Below are 15,974 nucleotides of genomic sequence, written 5' to 3'. Positions count from 1 at the left end.
GGGGGGGGTGTCCATTTGGAGGACGTCACTTGCTCATGAATATTAATGAGGGGGGCTGGTCGATGTGGAGTGACGTCATGAGCGTTAAGGACGGACATTCCTGGGTGATTATAGTAGGTATGCCCACAATCAGATGCCATCTCATAGTATGGTGGTTGGTGGCTGGAATAAGACGCTGGATGGAAGTGGTCACTTTTCCCGTGTGCGTTTGCGAATGGCTTACCAGACGCACTCCTGCTTTTTAGTAATCAAGGGTTTAACCAGGGCCCCACTCACGACCTTATTATGGGTGCAATTGCCCTCCTTGAGGATCATCAATTTGGAGGACGTCAGTTAGTGTACTACACCAGGGGTCCAAACCTCTCAAGTAAGAGCTCCTTTAGCCGTTATTTTCACAGATCAGTAATAGATTGTTTGGAATTTGTTACGTACCTTTTTTTTGTATATGGCCCCTGTTTTAAGGCATGGTTGATGACTTTGTATGAATCCAGCATTTAGGCCACTGGCATTTGTTCTTTTTTTCATAAATATTGTATAAATCCAACTCGGCCTTCCACTGCATTTGGCACTGAAACTGCAGTGTTTTATCTGCCGGTGTCTTGCAGGTCACGTGGGACCTCCGATGCCGTGTAACCACATCAAGGTGGTGGATGTAGCAGACATGAACTACTTTGCTGCCAACGGAGAGGGAGAGGTAAGACTGTGTGCATAATCTCATGAATGTAATTTCACGTGTCCATGCATGCCACTTTTGTAAACTTGGCTTACATATAGAGAACTGCCAGAATTTTCAAAGGTTACAATTGTGATGTTTTATTAATATGATTATGAAACTTTACACGATATATTTTTGGTTAGATTTCCTTTCATATTTCATCGTTTTGAGTCCACGTTGTACGAGAACCATTTGATGAAGAACGACGTGGCTAGTCGTCGTTCCAGTTTTTAAGTGGGGTGACTGTTTTGGGTTTTCATGTGGTATGTTGTTTACCTAGGTGAGAAATCAAGAGACGAATGAATGTTTCGTTTGAAAGAGCGATCTGGCTTGCCAAAGTGACAAGCAATCGCATTAAAATGAGTACAACAACAATGAGGCAAATATAAATCCGCTAACGTAACCAAATAGAAATGGGACAAAAAATTACTACGTAGCAGAAAAACGGTGCACAGCTATAAACAACAAATTTTGCATTGTACATATTAAACAAAAACTATTCATAGTAAAATGAAGTTGTAGAAACATGAAAATATACTTACGGTGATTTGTGTGTGCGTGTGCAGGTGTGTGTTTATGGCACAAATGTGTTCAAGGGTTACCTGAAGGACCCGACGCGGACAGCTGAGGCTCTGGATGAGGATGGCTGGCTCCACACGGGCGACATCGGCAAGTGGCTGCCTGTGAGTTCTGCCCCTTTCACACATGCCTAATACGGGCACTGTAATAGCACGATAATAGAAAATAGTAATTTACAGGCTTTTGTCAATATACCGCTGGATAAAAGCGTGTTAATAGTTCATGTAACAATTCAACCCTCCCAAGTGAATCAATGAAATCTCTGGAAAGTTATAGTTGCAATTTTATAATAAAAAAGTGACCTATTTTGTTTACCTGGTAAAGACCACTTGGCTATTGGTGCTTTTTCAGAGGTAATCTGGTCCCACATGATAGCTGATCAAAGTAGCTTGTATGTTGGAATTTGTAGGAGCCAAGTAATGTAAACGCGTGTTTCTAAATGTGGAGGGTAAAAACCGAGGACCTGGAGAAAACACCACACGACCACAGGTAGCAAGAACATGCAAACTCCACAAACTACTGCATATCGGACGAGTGGAAATGACATTTCACCACCGATAAAAAAAGTTTTCTCTTTTTCTCTCTTACCATCGTGTTGTTTCATGTTTTCATTTGTGTAAACGTACTCTATTCTTAAACAGTCTATGCTTTTTTTGTGAGCATTCATTATGCATACTAATAATTATTGTGTATTAATAATGCATAATGATAAACGGTGCTTGAAAAATTCATTGCTACTACTGACATCAACATAAAGTTATACAATACCATTTTTCACTTTGAAAATTAATACCAGTATAACAAAACTCATGGCTAGAATGATGGAGCAGTGGTTAGCGCAATGCACCGTGTATCTGGCGACCTGTTCGATTCCCGGCCACGGCTAACATAGGTGAGATATGACTGACACGGCATGCGGAAGCCCTCATCTCGCTTCCCGATACTTGCTGTTTATATCATGCCTATATAACCATGCTTGTAACTAAGAGCTATACCGTGTGCCGTTGCAGGACGCCCTTGAAATAGAGCCTGACAGCTCATTGGGCCCTTCCTGCTGAAATATATAAATGCACAAATAAAAATCCATGCTGTTGACTTCTTGCCCCTGTTCAAGTCTAGGACATTCATGTTTTTCCTCTGCCTATGATTAATTGCCTTTGTCCATAAGATAAATCCGTTTCGACATAGCATCTTCAGATGTGGTCACATGTAGATGCTAAAAAAATATAGCATCATATCCAGTAGTGGTTTGAAGATTATTATTATTAAAAATAACACTCGGACATCTGCTTGCGTTATAGTGCTAGCAGCAAGGTGAACGACAACAAACTAAAAATGCATTTACTCGCTCACCTTGCCATGCTTCGGACCTGTGTGTTTGTTTGTTAGAATGGAACACTGAAGATTGTTGACCGGAAGAAGCACATCTTCAAGCTGTCGCAGGGAGAGTACATCGCCCCAGAGAAGATTGAGACGGTGTACGTGCGCAGTGAGCCCGTGGCCCAGGTGTTCGTGCACGGAGACAGCCTGCAGGTAAACAGCTCCGCCATTGAATTGTGCAAGCAATGTGTGTTTAGTCGGTACAGTTTATAGCACTATTCTAAAGCTGTTAAGTGAAGGATCATGTTAAAACGTGTAAATTGTGTTAAATATTATATAACTTACAAAAAATTAACGACCCATGTATATCTCGCATATAGGATGGAGCGATGGTGCACTGGTTACCGCACTATGCTCTGAATCCGGGACCTGTTCACAAACATTCGTGATGAGTGATATCTGGACCGGTCCTGTTTGCTATGGGCTTTCACATTTTGTCCCATAGGCAGCGGTTTGGAAAATAATCTCATGTGACCACTGTGTGGTGTTGGCAAAGGAGCAGTTGGTGGCCTTGTAATGAGACAAAGCACTTTTGTAAGCACACACTGTCCCACTGATTGCAACGGAACTATAAACAATGGGCGTTCCCATTTTAGTTCTTGAGTGCAAAGAATCGTTTCAGGAAAGCATCAGGTTTTTTGGCTTTACTCAAATTGAAAGACGAAGCCTTTTTACTTATGTAAATTTTGAGACTTGTGTAAAAATTGCAACAAAGCATAATTACGCATACAATCGATCGTGTACATGCTCGGCGTTACGCAAACCGTGCAAATGCGTTGCGCTGGCTCGCCACCAATGCCCTTCTTGGCAGGTATTTGATATTGATGCAAGCTGATGTTCTTGGTTGCTCAGTCTTGCCTGGTGTGCATCGTGGTGCCGGACATGGATGTTCTGCCAAGCTGGGTGCAGAAACGAGGCATCAAGTGTAACCCAAACTCTCTGTTCATAAACAAGGTGAATGCCCCTAACTCTTGCAGCAGCTTTGCTAGGGAGCGCACTAGTCTTTGAATCGAGGAAACTTAACTTTTGTAAGTTTAACAGCTATTATAAAATATCAGTGAAAGTTTAGTGCGCCAATTGTCACGTGTTTTGTTGCAGTGGCCTTAACGCAGTCGGTAATAAAAGTGTAATTTTCACGGCAGGATGTCCGTGCAGCCATCCTTCACGACATGGTGCGTCTGGGCAAGGAGGCTGGGCTCAAGTCGTTTGAGCAGGTAACATACAACACCAGTCGTCAGGCAACCCTACGCGAACAGAAATTTCATAATATGTAAAATCTCCAAATTAGACTGAACAGATCGTTTGGGGAAAGTGCTGTTCACCTATTCTTGGGTCTTTCTGTAAAGTCACATAGATAGGTTCAAAGAAAAATAACAAAAAACTACGACGTTTCGATCGCAACACAAGCGGTCGTCTTCAGGAAAATGGGGGTTAGCTTCCAAGGCAAACCGTTTATAAGGGTTTGAAATGGGCGTAGCCCAAATGTCAGCAGCCAATGATAATGTAAGTGGGGGACAGCCAACCTGACGGTGGTTGGTTTTCCACCAATAAAAGGGCTGCCAGGTGAAAATGAGCATGTTAAAGAGAGATTAGCATACTCTTTGGCTCTTTCGTTAAAGTCACGTAGGTAGAAATAAAACAAAATAAATCACGACGTTTAGAACGCAACACAAGCGCCCGGCTTCAGGTGAAAATCGCGATAGCCGCGATGTCAGCTGCTCGATCGGATCATTGGGATTTATTAGTAATAAATCGGCATTTTGCGACCGCCACTGCCACTGTAGCATATTATTACGTGCCAGGGACACTGAGATGATATGACAATAGTCTGAGTCCATAATTGGCAATAAGTAACGGCAAAGCAGTTATAAGTGACTCACAGAATTGTACACAATTGCTTATCAAATATTTTGTCACTTGTGGCATAGTTGGTGACAAGATATTTTAGAAAAACACTACTTGGCTGAACCGAAAAACATGGACTACACTTGATTTAATCACGTAATACAATTTTGCACTGATGTCGATTCACATTTGGAAATTCGGCTACAATTCCATACATTTATGGGAGGGGGGTCTTTTAATCAATGTAAAAGCAGAAAGCATGTGCTTGTGTAAGAATATGATAGGAACTGCATGTGCATATCTGTAAAGTTAAGCTCAGCCTTCCAGAGGGCATTGGTACCTTTTGAGTTGGGGGAGTTGTATAGGTTTTTTTTAATCCTGGCCTAATCCCTTGGGAAATGTTGGTGGTATCCGTTATTTATTCTACCACAAGCGATCTGGAAATGTATTTCTTTGACAATTGGATAAATTGTGACAACTATAGTTTGCTTGAAGGTAAATTTGCTTTGGTGAACCTTATCTGAATCTAAGTGTGAGTGTCATGTTTTGCATGTGATGTTGTGCTTGCAGGTACGAGCTGTCCACCTGCACTCAGACCTGTTTAGCATTGAGAACGGGCTTCTGACACCGACGTTCAAAGTGAAACGGGCCGAGGTATCCAAGTTCTTTCATTCAGAAATAGACAACCTGTACGCTGGCATTACTGTATGAGCTCTGGCAGACGAAGAAACGTCGTCTCCTTCAGGCATTTGTTGAAGGGCCTGTTGTGAAGGTGGCTAAGAAGTAAAAAAATCAAGCCTTGTTTTTGACATTGTGCAAAATCTTCAAGTTGAGTTTCCAATACAATGTAACCTTGTAAAACACAAAACTGTCACGCTATGGATGCTATTGATTCGATCGACGAGGGGGTGGAGAATGTATAATTTTTATACGTGTGTACATATTTTCTACAGCTTATTGTGTTGGGAAACCCTTAAGATCAAAAAATGTAACAAAGGTATGTACGCAGCTCACCAGCAACAATAGATGTTTTTTGCAGATGGTTCCTTGAAAGATAAACAACTGGGAATTATTTCAGGAGAGTACATTTTACAAAACACTAACCAGTGGGATAGACACAAGGCACTGTGTTAAAGGCAGGAGGACTGCTTTGATTTTCCTTTCATTGTAATGGTCCACAACATGGGAGACTGCATTGCTCGCTATTTTGCTACCTCTGTCTTGCGAGACACTGATTTGCTAACATAGAATATGTTATTTAAAATAAAATGACGAATCTTGTGTACAGGGTATATAGGAATGTGTAGAGGAGACATGCTATCCCATGGACCATGTTTCTCAAGGGCTGCTGTGAAAGTGTATTCTTCCAAACAAAGTACTATTGAGGAAGAATGGTGGAAATCGGTTTATCAATTTACTCATAACAAAACCATATGTAGAGGTGTCATTTCATGTCTAGCTACAGTAAATTGTACACGATTCTCATTCTACATGCATTTGTTGTGGATTTTAGGAGAGAATACAGGCTTTGAGGGGTTGTGGCATGGTTGGCAACAAAAGAACAATTATAATTCTGTGCGAGCGTGACGGGAAGTTGAGCAGTTGGCACTAAGCAGTGTAGCCCTGCCAATTAAGACTCGTAAAGTAACACTTTAAATCTCACAGCTGGTGAAAAAGCAAGAATTATAAAAATTCTGTAAATGTTTCTCCTCCCCCTTGTTTGAAATGCTGTCAGATGTTGAATACCTTTTTAATACTGGCCAATGGACTTTGAGCAATTAAGTAATGATTAAATTTTTATTTAAAGCTTTCGTGACTGCAGGGATTTCATCTTCTTGGTTCTTTCGGTAAAGTCACGTAAAAGGGAAGTAATAAATTTTTTTTTATTATGTTTTATTATTTTATTACTTCCCTTCTACGTGACTTTACCGAAAGAACCAAGAAGATAAGTAATGATTGTATTTTTTTCTGTGGGTGACAAATACAGGTAAAAGCTGTAAAGCTTTGGTTATGAACTGTGGCCGATTTACTTTTCACTTTATGCAATGCATATTAGTGTTAAAGCAACACTGTCAAGGGCATTAATAATAATCAGAAAAAATGTGTGCGTCATATAACTTGCGAAAAGGAATTAAACGTCTAAAGTTTACATGCCAAATCTAACGGGAGGGGGGGGGAAGATGTTTACACAAGTCTGCTGCATTGCCGCATTAAGGGTTGTTTTTGAAAATGTATTTATTTTCACCAACCTGACGTGTAGCTGATTTGTGCCAAAACATGGGTTAGACCTTTAGACCTGGCATAGTGTTACATGAGCACATAAGTATTGAAGTGAGATTTTAATAATAAATGTGCAAAAGTCAAAAAGCTTCTGAAAAAAAACCCCCACTTTTCCTCTTCTGACATGAGATGCAGTGGCATTTATATGCTGTATAACTGCAAACTATTTGTTGCTGGCCTCAAAACAGCAGGTGAAATTATTCTACCTTCTCCCGTATGCCATGCACATAAGTGTTTCGTGTAATGCTGTGGGTGATGTTTGTTTTAAAGGCTTAAAAAATGGATTGGAGTTTTATGATGAAATGCTTTAAAAAATTTAATTGTACTGTGTATACAACTACTGTGCATAGTTATCACTATGTGCGCTTTAAATTATGCAACTACTGTATTACACATCTGTCTTGTGAAAGTATAATCTTATTTCATTTTTAATTATAGCCATATAATTATACAAATTTTAAACAAATGTTCAATCAACTGTGAGATAAAAGGATCAACATGCCATGTGGCTCTGAGATATTGTTTGACCATACTTACCCATACTGGTCAATGCGGGTTTGTGAATGGGGCTTTTCAAGACCGGTTCATATATATTAATCACCCCTGATGTTAGCCGTGTCTGGGAATGGAACTCAGGTTACCAGTTGTATAGTGCATTGTGCAAACGAGCACGCCACTGCTCCACCCCAACATTATTACCATGTCTGTAATAAAAATGTGCGAGTATGCAATGTTGAATGTAAGACTACGTTATGGGAATTGTATCTTTGTTACGGAACACACAGTCGTATCTGGTCTCTTGGCATATGGCATTATGCAAAGTGGATTATACAAGCCTCAGCTGGGTATTTTTGGGACTAGCTTATTTGGTTTTAACGTAATTGTTAGGCGGGTTACAATCTGCTGTACAAAATCCTAAGTAGAATTGTGCCCGCAAAATGAACGTGTGAATCGTTGAGAGAGGACTTAAACAAGTGCGAGTCTTAACATGAAGCTAGATTCCCACCTATCCACTCAAATTAAACAGCCATGTCGGACTGCATTGAGTTTGCACCAGACTTAAGTATATATGATGACTTATTTTTTCCCTAGTCCATACCTTTTGTTGCCACCAAAAAAATAGAACTCTTGTGTTGCCTCATCAGTCAATGCATGCTATCTTACTAAATACGAAAGAGCAACTGACATTGAATAGATCGTGTAGGTCGGAATCCATTATAATTTGTCATAAGTCGTGTGACTTTTGTCAAATCTCTTGAACTATTAGGGATAAGGATCCACTTTAATTGTGACCTCATATTTTACGTCCCTGTCATACCATCCCCAAATACATGGCATGAAGCCATTTTTTCATTGTGTGTGTATGCCGCTTTACTCTTTGCATTAGTTGTGAATAATTCTTGCAAAACTTAAATTACTGATGTTTCTTGGATTATCTGTATTTTAAATATGGTACTTAATATACCAACATGTAATTGCCATTTTGTCTAAATAAAAAACACAGTTTTGGCTACATCTGCTACAATACAGTGCTCAATTGAAATGCATTGTACTGTATATAATTTGATTAGAGCGTTTTGTAATTGATAGTCATCATGAATTATTGAATGGTCTCGATACACAACTCTTGTTTTAATTATTTGTGCATTAGCATTGTCAAACATGAATAGGCTTGTTAGCATTTCATATTATTCACACTTGGCTTGTATGTGTTCTTTTCCCCCCTTTAGAAGTTTAGTGTGAGTGTAATATTGATACCTTGTAATTATTTTATTGGTGCCTAGACATTTCATGATATATTTGTAGTCGAGTTCACATCAATTTTGCTTATAGCAAAACACCAAAAAGAGATTTGTTGACTCTGTAATTTACAATATTGACAGTCATCTGTCCTGACAAATAAGATTGTTCTCAAGTGTTGAAATCCACTGCTTTGGATTTATTGCAAGTGCATTTTCTGAAATATTTTAAGATGTTTATATAAACAACTTTTAAATCTGGTATTCACGTGACGCAAGAGATGGATTTAAATGTCATGAAGATGTACCTGGTATTCATTGTACAGTCGTACAATAAGCACAGTTATGCCTTAATCAGATGAACTTGTGAAACTTTGCAAAGAGCTGTGATATGTACAATTATCAATGTTTGAACTTGAATAAAATGTTCAGGGTGTGCTACACGTTCTTGTATCCACCGTGTCTTAATGATTTTTAAGCGTTCTTGGTTTGAGATGCACCTCACAAGTGTGATTTAGTGCGATGGCTTTTGATTTATAGCCATATGTCAATCCACTGCTGGATGAAGACCCCTCCATGTCATATTCAAAAACTCTGTTTCGATCGCAACACAAGTGGTCGTCTTCAAAACGTCGTAGTGTTTTGTTTTTTTCTTTGAACCTATCTACGTGACTTTACCGAAAGACCCAAGAATATTAATTCTTGCAGTCACGAAAGCTTTAAGTCAAGATCCCTCTGTCAGTCATGAGAATTTCACCATATTCCACTGTCTGTTTGACACGTAGGCTTTCACGACCAATATTCATAAAGGCGTTTGGGTTAGCGTCACCACCCGACACAGCCAACCAGTAAAGTTTGTCACCTAAACATAACGTGCCAATTAGTTACTACTTCAGCCCACTGGTGTGAGTAAATCCACAACATTTACCATTTGAGTACTATGTTTCGCTGGTAATTGCATCCAGCATCATCGGGCGGTTTAACAGTGAAACGTAGTACAGTACTCATTTAAAAGGTGGATTTACTCTACAAAACCGGTCGGCTGAAGTAACTAATTGGCACGTTGTGTTTACGTGACAAACCTTACTTGGTTAGCTTTGTTGGGTGGTGGTGGGTTTTGACACTTATATTTACGCGGTCTAACCCAAAAACCTTTTTATTTAGAATATTTCACCGTGTTGGTCAGTGCAGGTGTGTAGCGTTGTGCTGGACTGGTTCAGCTATCATACCACTAATGTTAGCCGAAGTTGGGAATCAAACTCAAGTGTGCTAGCCACTCTGCCACCACTCCTACTCTAGAGAAGATAATATGCTAAAAACTTGCAAAACAAAAAACCTGTCCTAGGAATCGTGTAAATAAAAGGAGCCTGCTCAGTGGAGTGCTCTTAAGGCTATTTATTACGCCGAATTTTTCACGATGGTAGTCCCAAAAAGTTCCATTTACACTTTTGATAGATGTCTTTAACGTGTAAAGCCACTGGCAGCAGTTAATAGTTACATGCTGCATATGTTATCTATTTTTGAGGTCCTTTTCACCTTAATTTTTAGGCTTTGAAAAATACCAATGTCAATATACTCATTACATTCACCCACCAGATTTTCAAACCTTTTAATGTTTTACCTCAAGTCTAAAAATAAAACATTGCTTTTAAGAACGCCTACTATTCAAGACTTAATTTTATTGTAGGAATTGTACGGAAATTCGACAGGGTTGTTCTAAATGTCCTGTGCATATCGGATGTGGAATATCAGAATTTATAGCGTTTTCAGTATTGTTTGTATATGTAGTTTTGATTTAATCCTAAAATAACGGTTTAATCGTAGACAATACAGTTACGTATTATTGTATTGATACAACGGCTTGCAATAGTGCTCACGAATTTAAGCTTGCGTCCATGAAATCGGCATTGTTTTACACAGCGATCTGGCTTTCTTCCAGTCATTAAATACAGGGTGTTTAAAAAAATTAACCCGTAAAAACAAAGTTTTTCACTATAAATCCTTTATATGCGTGGCATCGGTTTTATTGTATTATTCATTTCTGTTTTTCTTGAGTAACAGTTTCATTTTTATCACATTGGTATTTTAAATTAAATATGACATTTTTTTTTTCCTAAAAAGTGGAATTTTTTTTATTTTTTTTCACGAAAATAAATTGTCACGCACAACGAGTCTGTGTGCAAAATGTCAGCTCGATTGGATCATGGGAAAGTGGGTTAAAAAACGACCGAAAGATTTGCACGGTCGTAAGCGCGCAAGCAAGCAAGTGAACTTAATATAAAGGATTGAAAAACATGTTAACACTTACATGCAAATTTCGTTTTTAATGGAAAAAACGGATAATACACTGTAACATAACAAACGTATGGTAATAGCCAGAGGTGGGACAAAGTCATTGTTATGCAAGTCCAAGTCGAGTCTGAAGTCATCAAATTCATGACTCGAGTCTGACTCGAGTCCAAGTCACATGACTCGAGTCCACATCTCAGAGGTGGGACAAAGTCATTGTTATGCAAGTCCAAGTCGAGTCTGAAGTCATCAAATTCATGACTCGAGTCTGACTCGAGTCCAAGTCACATGACTCGAGTCCACACCTCTGGTAATAGCTTCAAAAAGCCAGTCTCCACTTGTTCGCCATCATTGTCAACGCATGCCTGGAATCTTCTCCAGGTAGTCTCCAGAGCTCGGAGGCACATTTCCTGTGGTGTTGTTGCAAATTCTCAGAAATGTTAACATTTGTTTGAAGCACCCCCTTTTAAGTTCACCTCTCGGCTTGGCTGTGTGCCCGCTGATGCACTTTACAATGCTTTTCCACTTATCCAGTTTAGGCTGGCATTTTATAACGCGGTGACGCATTGTTACGGCTCCGTTCTATGGCTCGGCTGTCATCCAGCATTGTGTGTGCAGGGTGCCCATAGCTCTTGAGGCAGCTGGGAAAAGGCATTGTAACGTACGTAGGACTGAATAATGCCATACGCGCCTGACGTCTAACAACTGATATTGCTTCATCCGGTGTTACATTTTATTAAGTATGGATGGCGGCGGGGGTGGGTGACCCGCGCAACTGAAGATCATTTATTAATGTATAGCTAACGTATTGTAATTAGATATTTTACTTTGAAGTTGACACGAGCATCCCCTGAAAGGCTTGTCGGGGGAGTTTTATTTAAATGTTAAATGGGTGCTCATGTCAGAACAAATATTTTATGTTATTTAAGTGTAGGAAACAATATTAGGCAGTTTATAGTTTTCGGAGCAGTTACATGTGAAACAAGTAAGTATAAAACCTTAAATTATGAAAATAGAGTGATTGTATATATGCATTGAAATGTAATAACTTCGAGCGGATGGATTCGTTTGTGCAAATTAAAAGTGCCACAACACTAAATTAGTGCAAATACTGTACATATATAATGTGCTGTAGATTGTTAATTGCAACTTCATGGTTACATTAGTGGCATTTGTGATGGGTTAACCTAGGGGTCTGCAACCAAAGTAACAATGGCATTTTTTTCGTATTCGAAAAAAAAACCCTCAATATTTCAAGAGTCACAATGCACATAAATAAGAGACGGTCCTTGCTAAATAACGTCACGAAGCAGTCAAAGAGCCGTAGGTTGCCAACCCCTGGGCTAACCAATACCAGAGCCATTGTGGTAAAAAAAACAACCTTTGCTGTCAACCTTGAGTCAGTGGATCTCTGCTGGTGAACTAAAGCGGGCCACTGTTGAAAACGCCAAGTGTACACCAGGGTGGGGTTAGTATGTAGGGTTACGGTGATGTATACACACTGATTGATCCCCTAGGAATTTGGGCACCTTCATTTAAAAAACCCGCCATCACCTGTAACACGGCCAAGCTCGAACCGTTTTTTTAAAATCCTTTATATTAAGTTCACTTGCTTGCGTGCTTACGACCGTGCAAATCTTTCGGTCGTTTTTTAACCCACTTCCCGTGATCCAATCGAGCTGACATTTTGCACACAGACTGCGTGACAATTTATTTTCGTGAATTTTTTTTTCCAAAATCTTACACTTTTTAGGAAAAAATAAATTATATTTAATTACCAATTGCTTAATGGTGGCAGGCAATCATCTGACCCATAGGTGGCAGCCATCTCAAGCCAGAGGACGAGAGGACTCTAGCCGCCACGCATATAAAGGATTTATAGTGAAAAACTTTGTTTTTACGGGTAAATTTTTTATTACTCGTCGTAAACCCAGAACGCCCCATAACTTTCAGTATCACCTCACGCTGTTTGTGAATGCGAGCTGACTGTAACAGCACTCAATACTGTACATTAACTTGCTTTATAATCAAACTGAAACCTCATTAAATTCGACCTATTTTATGGCAACGCCTACTAAACTTATGGAACTTTTTATTTAAAAAACAGACTTGACTGCAAAACAAATGGAGAACACCATCAGCACCTGCCTGCTCAGATATTTAATGGAAAAATGTCTTAAAAATATGCCTTCACTTCAGTGTCACCAGAAGCTAAATAACTATATCAATATGTATGCTATGAAGAAGATCCTTTATTCACAATGTTCCATATTATATATTCTTCCTTTGAAAGCCAGTGTTATTGGCAAATGTATTTGTTTCTTTGTTTTTGCTTGTGCGCCACTGCCTGTCCAGTATCACCATCGAATGTATTTCGATTTATAATCGCTGCTATTGAAATATAGCCACAACATGCAAGAAGATAAAAAAACAGGTGAGAGCCCATTAGGGCTAAGATATATTTTATCAAGCGAGACCTGGGAAACAAAAGAGAATACGATATAGAGGAATTACAGGATCAAAAAAAGTTAAAGCAAAGCTAAAAGCACTACGGTTTTGAAATTTCAATCTGCTCGGCCAAAAGTTCCGTTATTGTATCGGGTCGAATGCTCGGATTGTATTTCACCACGTGATTCTTTATTCTGTGCCTCTTCCGTTGTCATTGAGGTTATAAAGTACGTTTAACATCAATTTAAAATTAGGAATAGCTCCTACCCTTAAATTGTCCTTGTGTGAGTGCTCTGCAGTTGATCCAGTATCGAGTACAAACTGGGGAGGAATGACGTTCAAATATAAAATTGATACAGTTTAGATTCGATGAATTGTCACTGTTGGAGGGTCAAGATCAGATTCAAACGTTCGATTCAGTGTTGTCTTGTTTGTACTGCTTGGTCTAAGCTGTATTCATCCTGTTTGTACTGCCTAATTCGCTTATTCTGCCTTGGCTGTCGTCTTTATTCCATTTATTATGTACTATTCTTTGGTTCCTTCGGTAAAGTCACGTAGATAGAAAATAATAAAAAGGTAAAAAAAACCACGACGTTTCGATCGCAACACAAGCGATCGTCCTCAGGTGAACAAATACAGCAGGCGGACTGCTGAGAGAAATATAACGAGAGCTACTGCAGCTAAATGTTATATTTTCTATCTACGTGACTTTACCGAAAGAACCAAAGAATATGAATTCCTGCAGTCAGTCACGAAAGCTCTAAGTCAAGATTTATTATGTACTGTCTCGTGTGTACTTCCATATTGCCAGCTTTTCGTACCACCGTCTGTCTCGTCTATGTGCCGAGTTTCATGTATTTCTCGTGTGTACTGTCTGATGCGTGTAATTCTATGCTCGTTTGTGCTAATTCTGGCTTATTGTCTCGTTTGTGTTCTGATTTATAGTTTCAACGTTTTATATTACCAGGTAGGATCCACTGAACTACATTATATTGCTCTTTTTCAGAAGCGACCTGGCCACAAATTATTGCTCAAGTGGCTTATTGTGTGGAAATGAATTTCAGCCAAATACTCTGAAACACGAAGAAAAAGCCACGTGGCCACGGTGAGTGCATACCTGTCAACCCCTTATCAGTGCCTACCAATGTCAGACCTTATTGGTCACCCCATGCCCCGTATAAATCTCAACGTTCATCCTACAAAGTCCCATCACAAGGGAGAAACACAAACAAATAAGACACAAAAATATTTGCTCGTATTGAAACGGCTGTACGCCGTATGGACCTGAAAACTCAATTTCCATGTACAAAGACCACGACGGGGTTATGAGAGCTATGAGAGCGAGAGACACGCAAACTCCAAATACAGGGTGTTTGAAAAAGATAGACCCCATTTTAAATCGCTATATTTCTGCAACCACGAACCGCCCATGAATGAAACTCTTACCACTTGAAAGGGCGGGGCATAGAGTTACAAATGATTCTAGATTTGAAGCTTTCGTGACTGCAAGGATTTATTTTCTTAGGTCTTTTCGGTAAAGTCACGTAGGTAAAAAATAAAGAATAAATATAAATAATAACATAATATAGGAAATAATAGAAATGAAATAATAAATCACGTTTCGGAGGCAACACAAGCTTCCACCTGAAGACGGAAGCTTGTGTTGCCTCCGAAACGTCGTGATTTATTATTTAATTTATATTATTTCCTTTATTATTTTATTCGTTATTTCATTACTTATTTTATTACTTATTACAAATGATTACCGCTCGATGCCTCTCCCAGCACACAAACAGCCCCTAGCCTCAGTCATTCGCAAGACACACTGCCTCAACGTTGGATAGGTCGCACGGGAACCCCAAGACTTGGCGCTACACTCTTAGCCCCCAAGATCCCCAGACATCACACCCTGCGACTTTTTCTTATGGGGATACGTCAAAGACCGTGGTTTTGTGCCACCATTAGCGATTAATCTGGATGACCTCAAAAACAGAATCACGGCAGCGGTGACTTCAGTGGAAGAAGACACTTTGAGAGGCGTTTGGGACGAATTCAACTATCGTCTCGATGTTGTCCGTACAGCAGGTGGAGGTCACATAGAGCATTTATAAAATGGTCAGTAAAACTTGATAACTCATTAAACCGTTTCTAACTTTTCGTGTAATTGTAACATGTTGCCATCGTGAAATATACTGCTTTGCAATTGGATCCATCTTTTTGAAACACCCTGTATACAGCAGACGTCCCGGGTAGGCATTGAACCCCACGCGACCTGCTTGCACACCAGCCGAGGTAAGTTAACAACCTCGGCCACCGCGGCTCGCTCGCAGTTTGCAGAGATGCGTCTCGTTTGTATCGTTGCCTTGCACTGCCGTACCACGTGCTCTTCTCAGTCCTGCCTGTCAACTCGTGCCCTTTAAACATCAACATCGCCCCTTCCTCTTCTTCTGTCTCATCTCTTCCCATCGCATCCCACCCCACCCCCCACTTAACGGTTCGATTTCCACGATTCTTAAACGCGTCGATTTGTACGAAAGCGATTCATTTCCGGCACGTGTTGCGAGTCACGGGAATCGATCCGAATCGACGGGCGTTCGTATCGTGTCCATTCGATTAACTCGGGCACAAGCCTCGGGGCTGCCGTTGTTTGTCGTCGCGCTCGCGCAGAAGCTGTGGTGCCGCACCCCCCCCACCCCTCC

At 39.9% G+C, this 15,974-nt stretch overlaps 1 protein-coding gene across 1 annotated transcript in view; it reads left to right on the top strand.

The window, feature by feature from the left end:
- Positions 1 to 8,991, top strand: part of LOC133350606 (long-chain-fatty-acid--CoA ligase 1-like) — a 40,658-nt gene extending 31,667 nt beyond the window's left edge. Inside the window, exons 16-21 of the mRNA XM_061565130.1 lie at positions 606 to 694; positions 1,282 to 1,398; positions 2,684 to 2,827; positions 3,527 to 3,628; positions 3,817 to 3,888; positions 5,090 to 8,991. Coding sequence (XP_061421114.1) covers positions 606 to 694; positions 1,282 to 1,398; positions 2,684 to 2,827; positions 3,527 to 3,628; positions 3,817 to 3,888; positions 5,090 to 5,230 — 665 coding nt within the window. The 3' untranslated portion in view covers positions 5,231 to 8,991. The remainder of the gene's footprint in view (positions 1 to 605; positions 695 to 1,281; positions 1,399 to 2,683; positions 2,828 to 3,526; positions 3,629 to 3,816; positions 3,889 to 5,089) is intronic.
- The last annotated feature ends 6,983 nt before the right edge of the window (positions 8,992 to 15,974 follow it).

Source organism: Lethenteron reissneri, chromosome 34 (assembly GCF_015708825.2).
Source record: "Lethenteron reissneri isolate LAM-NWPU_2019-01 chromosome 34, ASM1570882v1, whole genome shotgun sequence".
Classification (NCBI taxonomy): domain Eukaryota; kingdom Metazoa; phylum Chordata; class Hyperoartia; order Petromyzontiformes; family Petromyzontidae; genus Lethenteron; species Lethenteron reissneri.
This window is presented reverse-complemented; position numbering and strand designations above follow the sequence as displayed.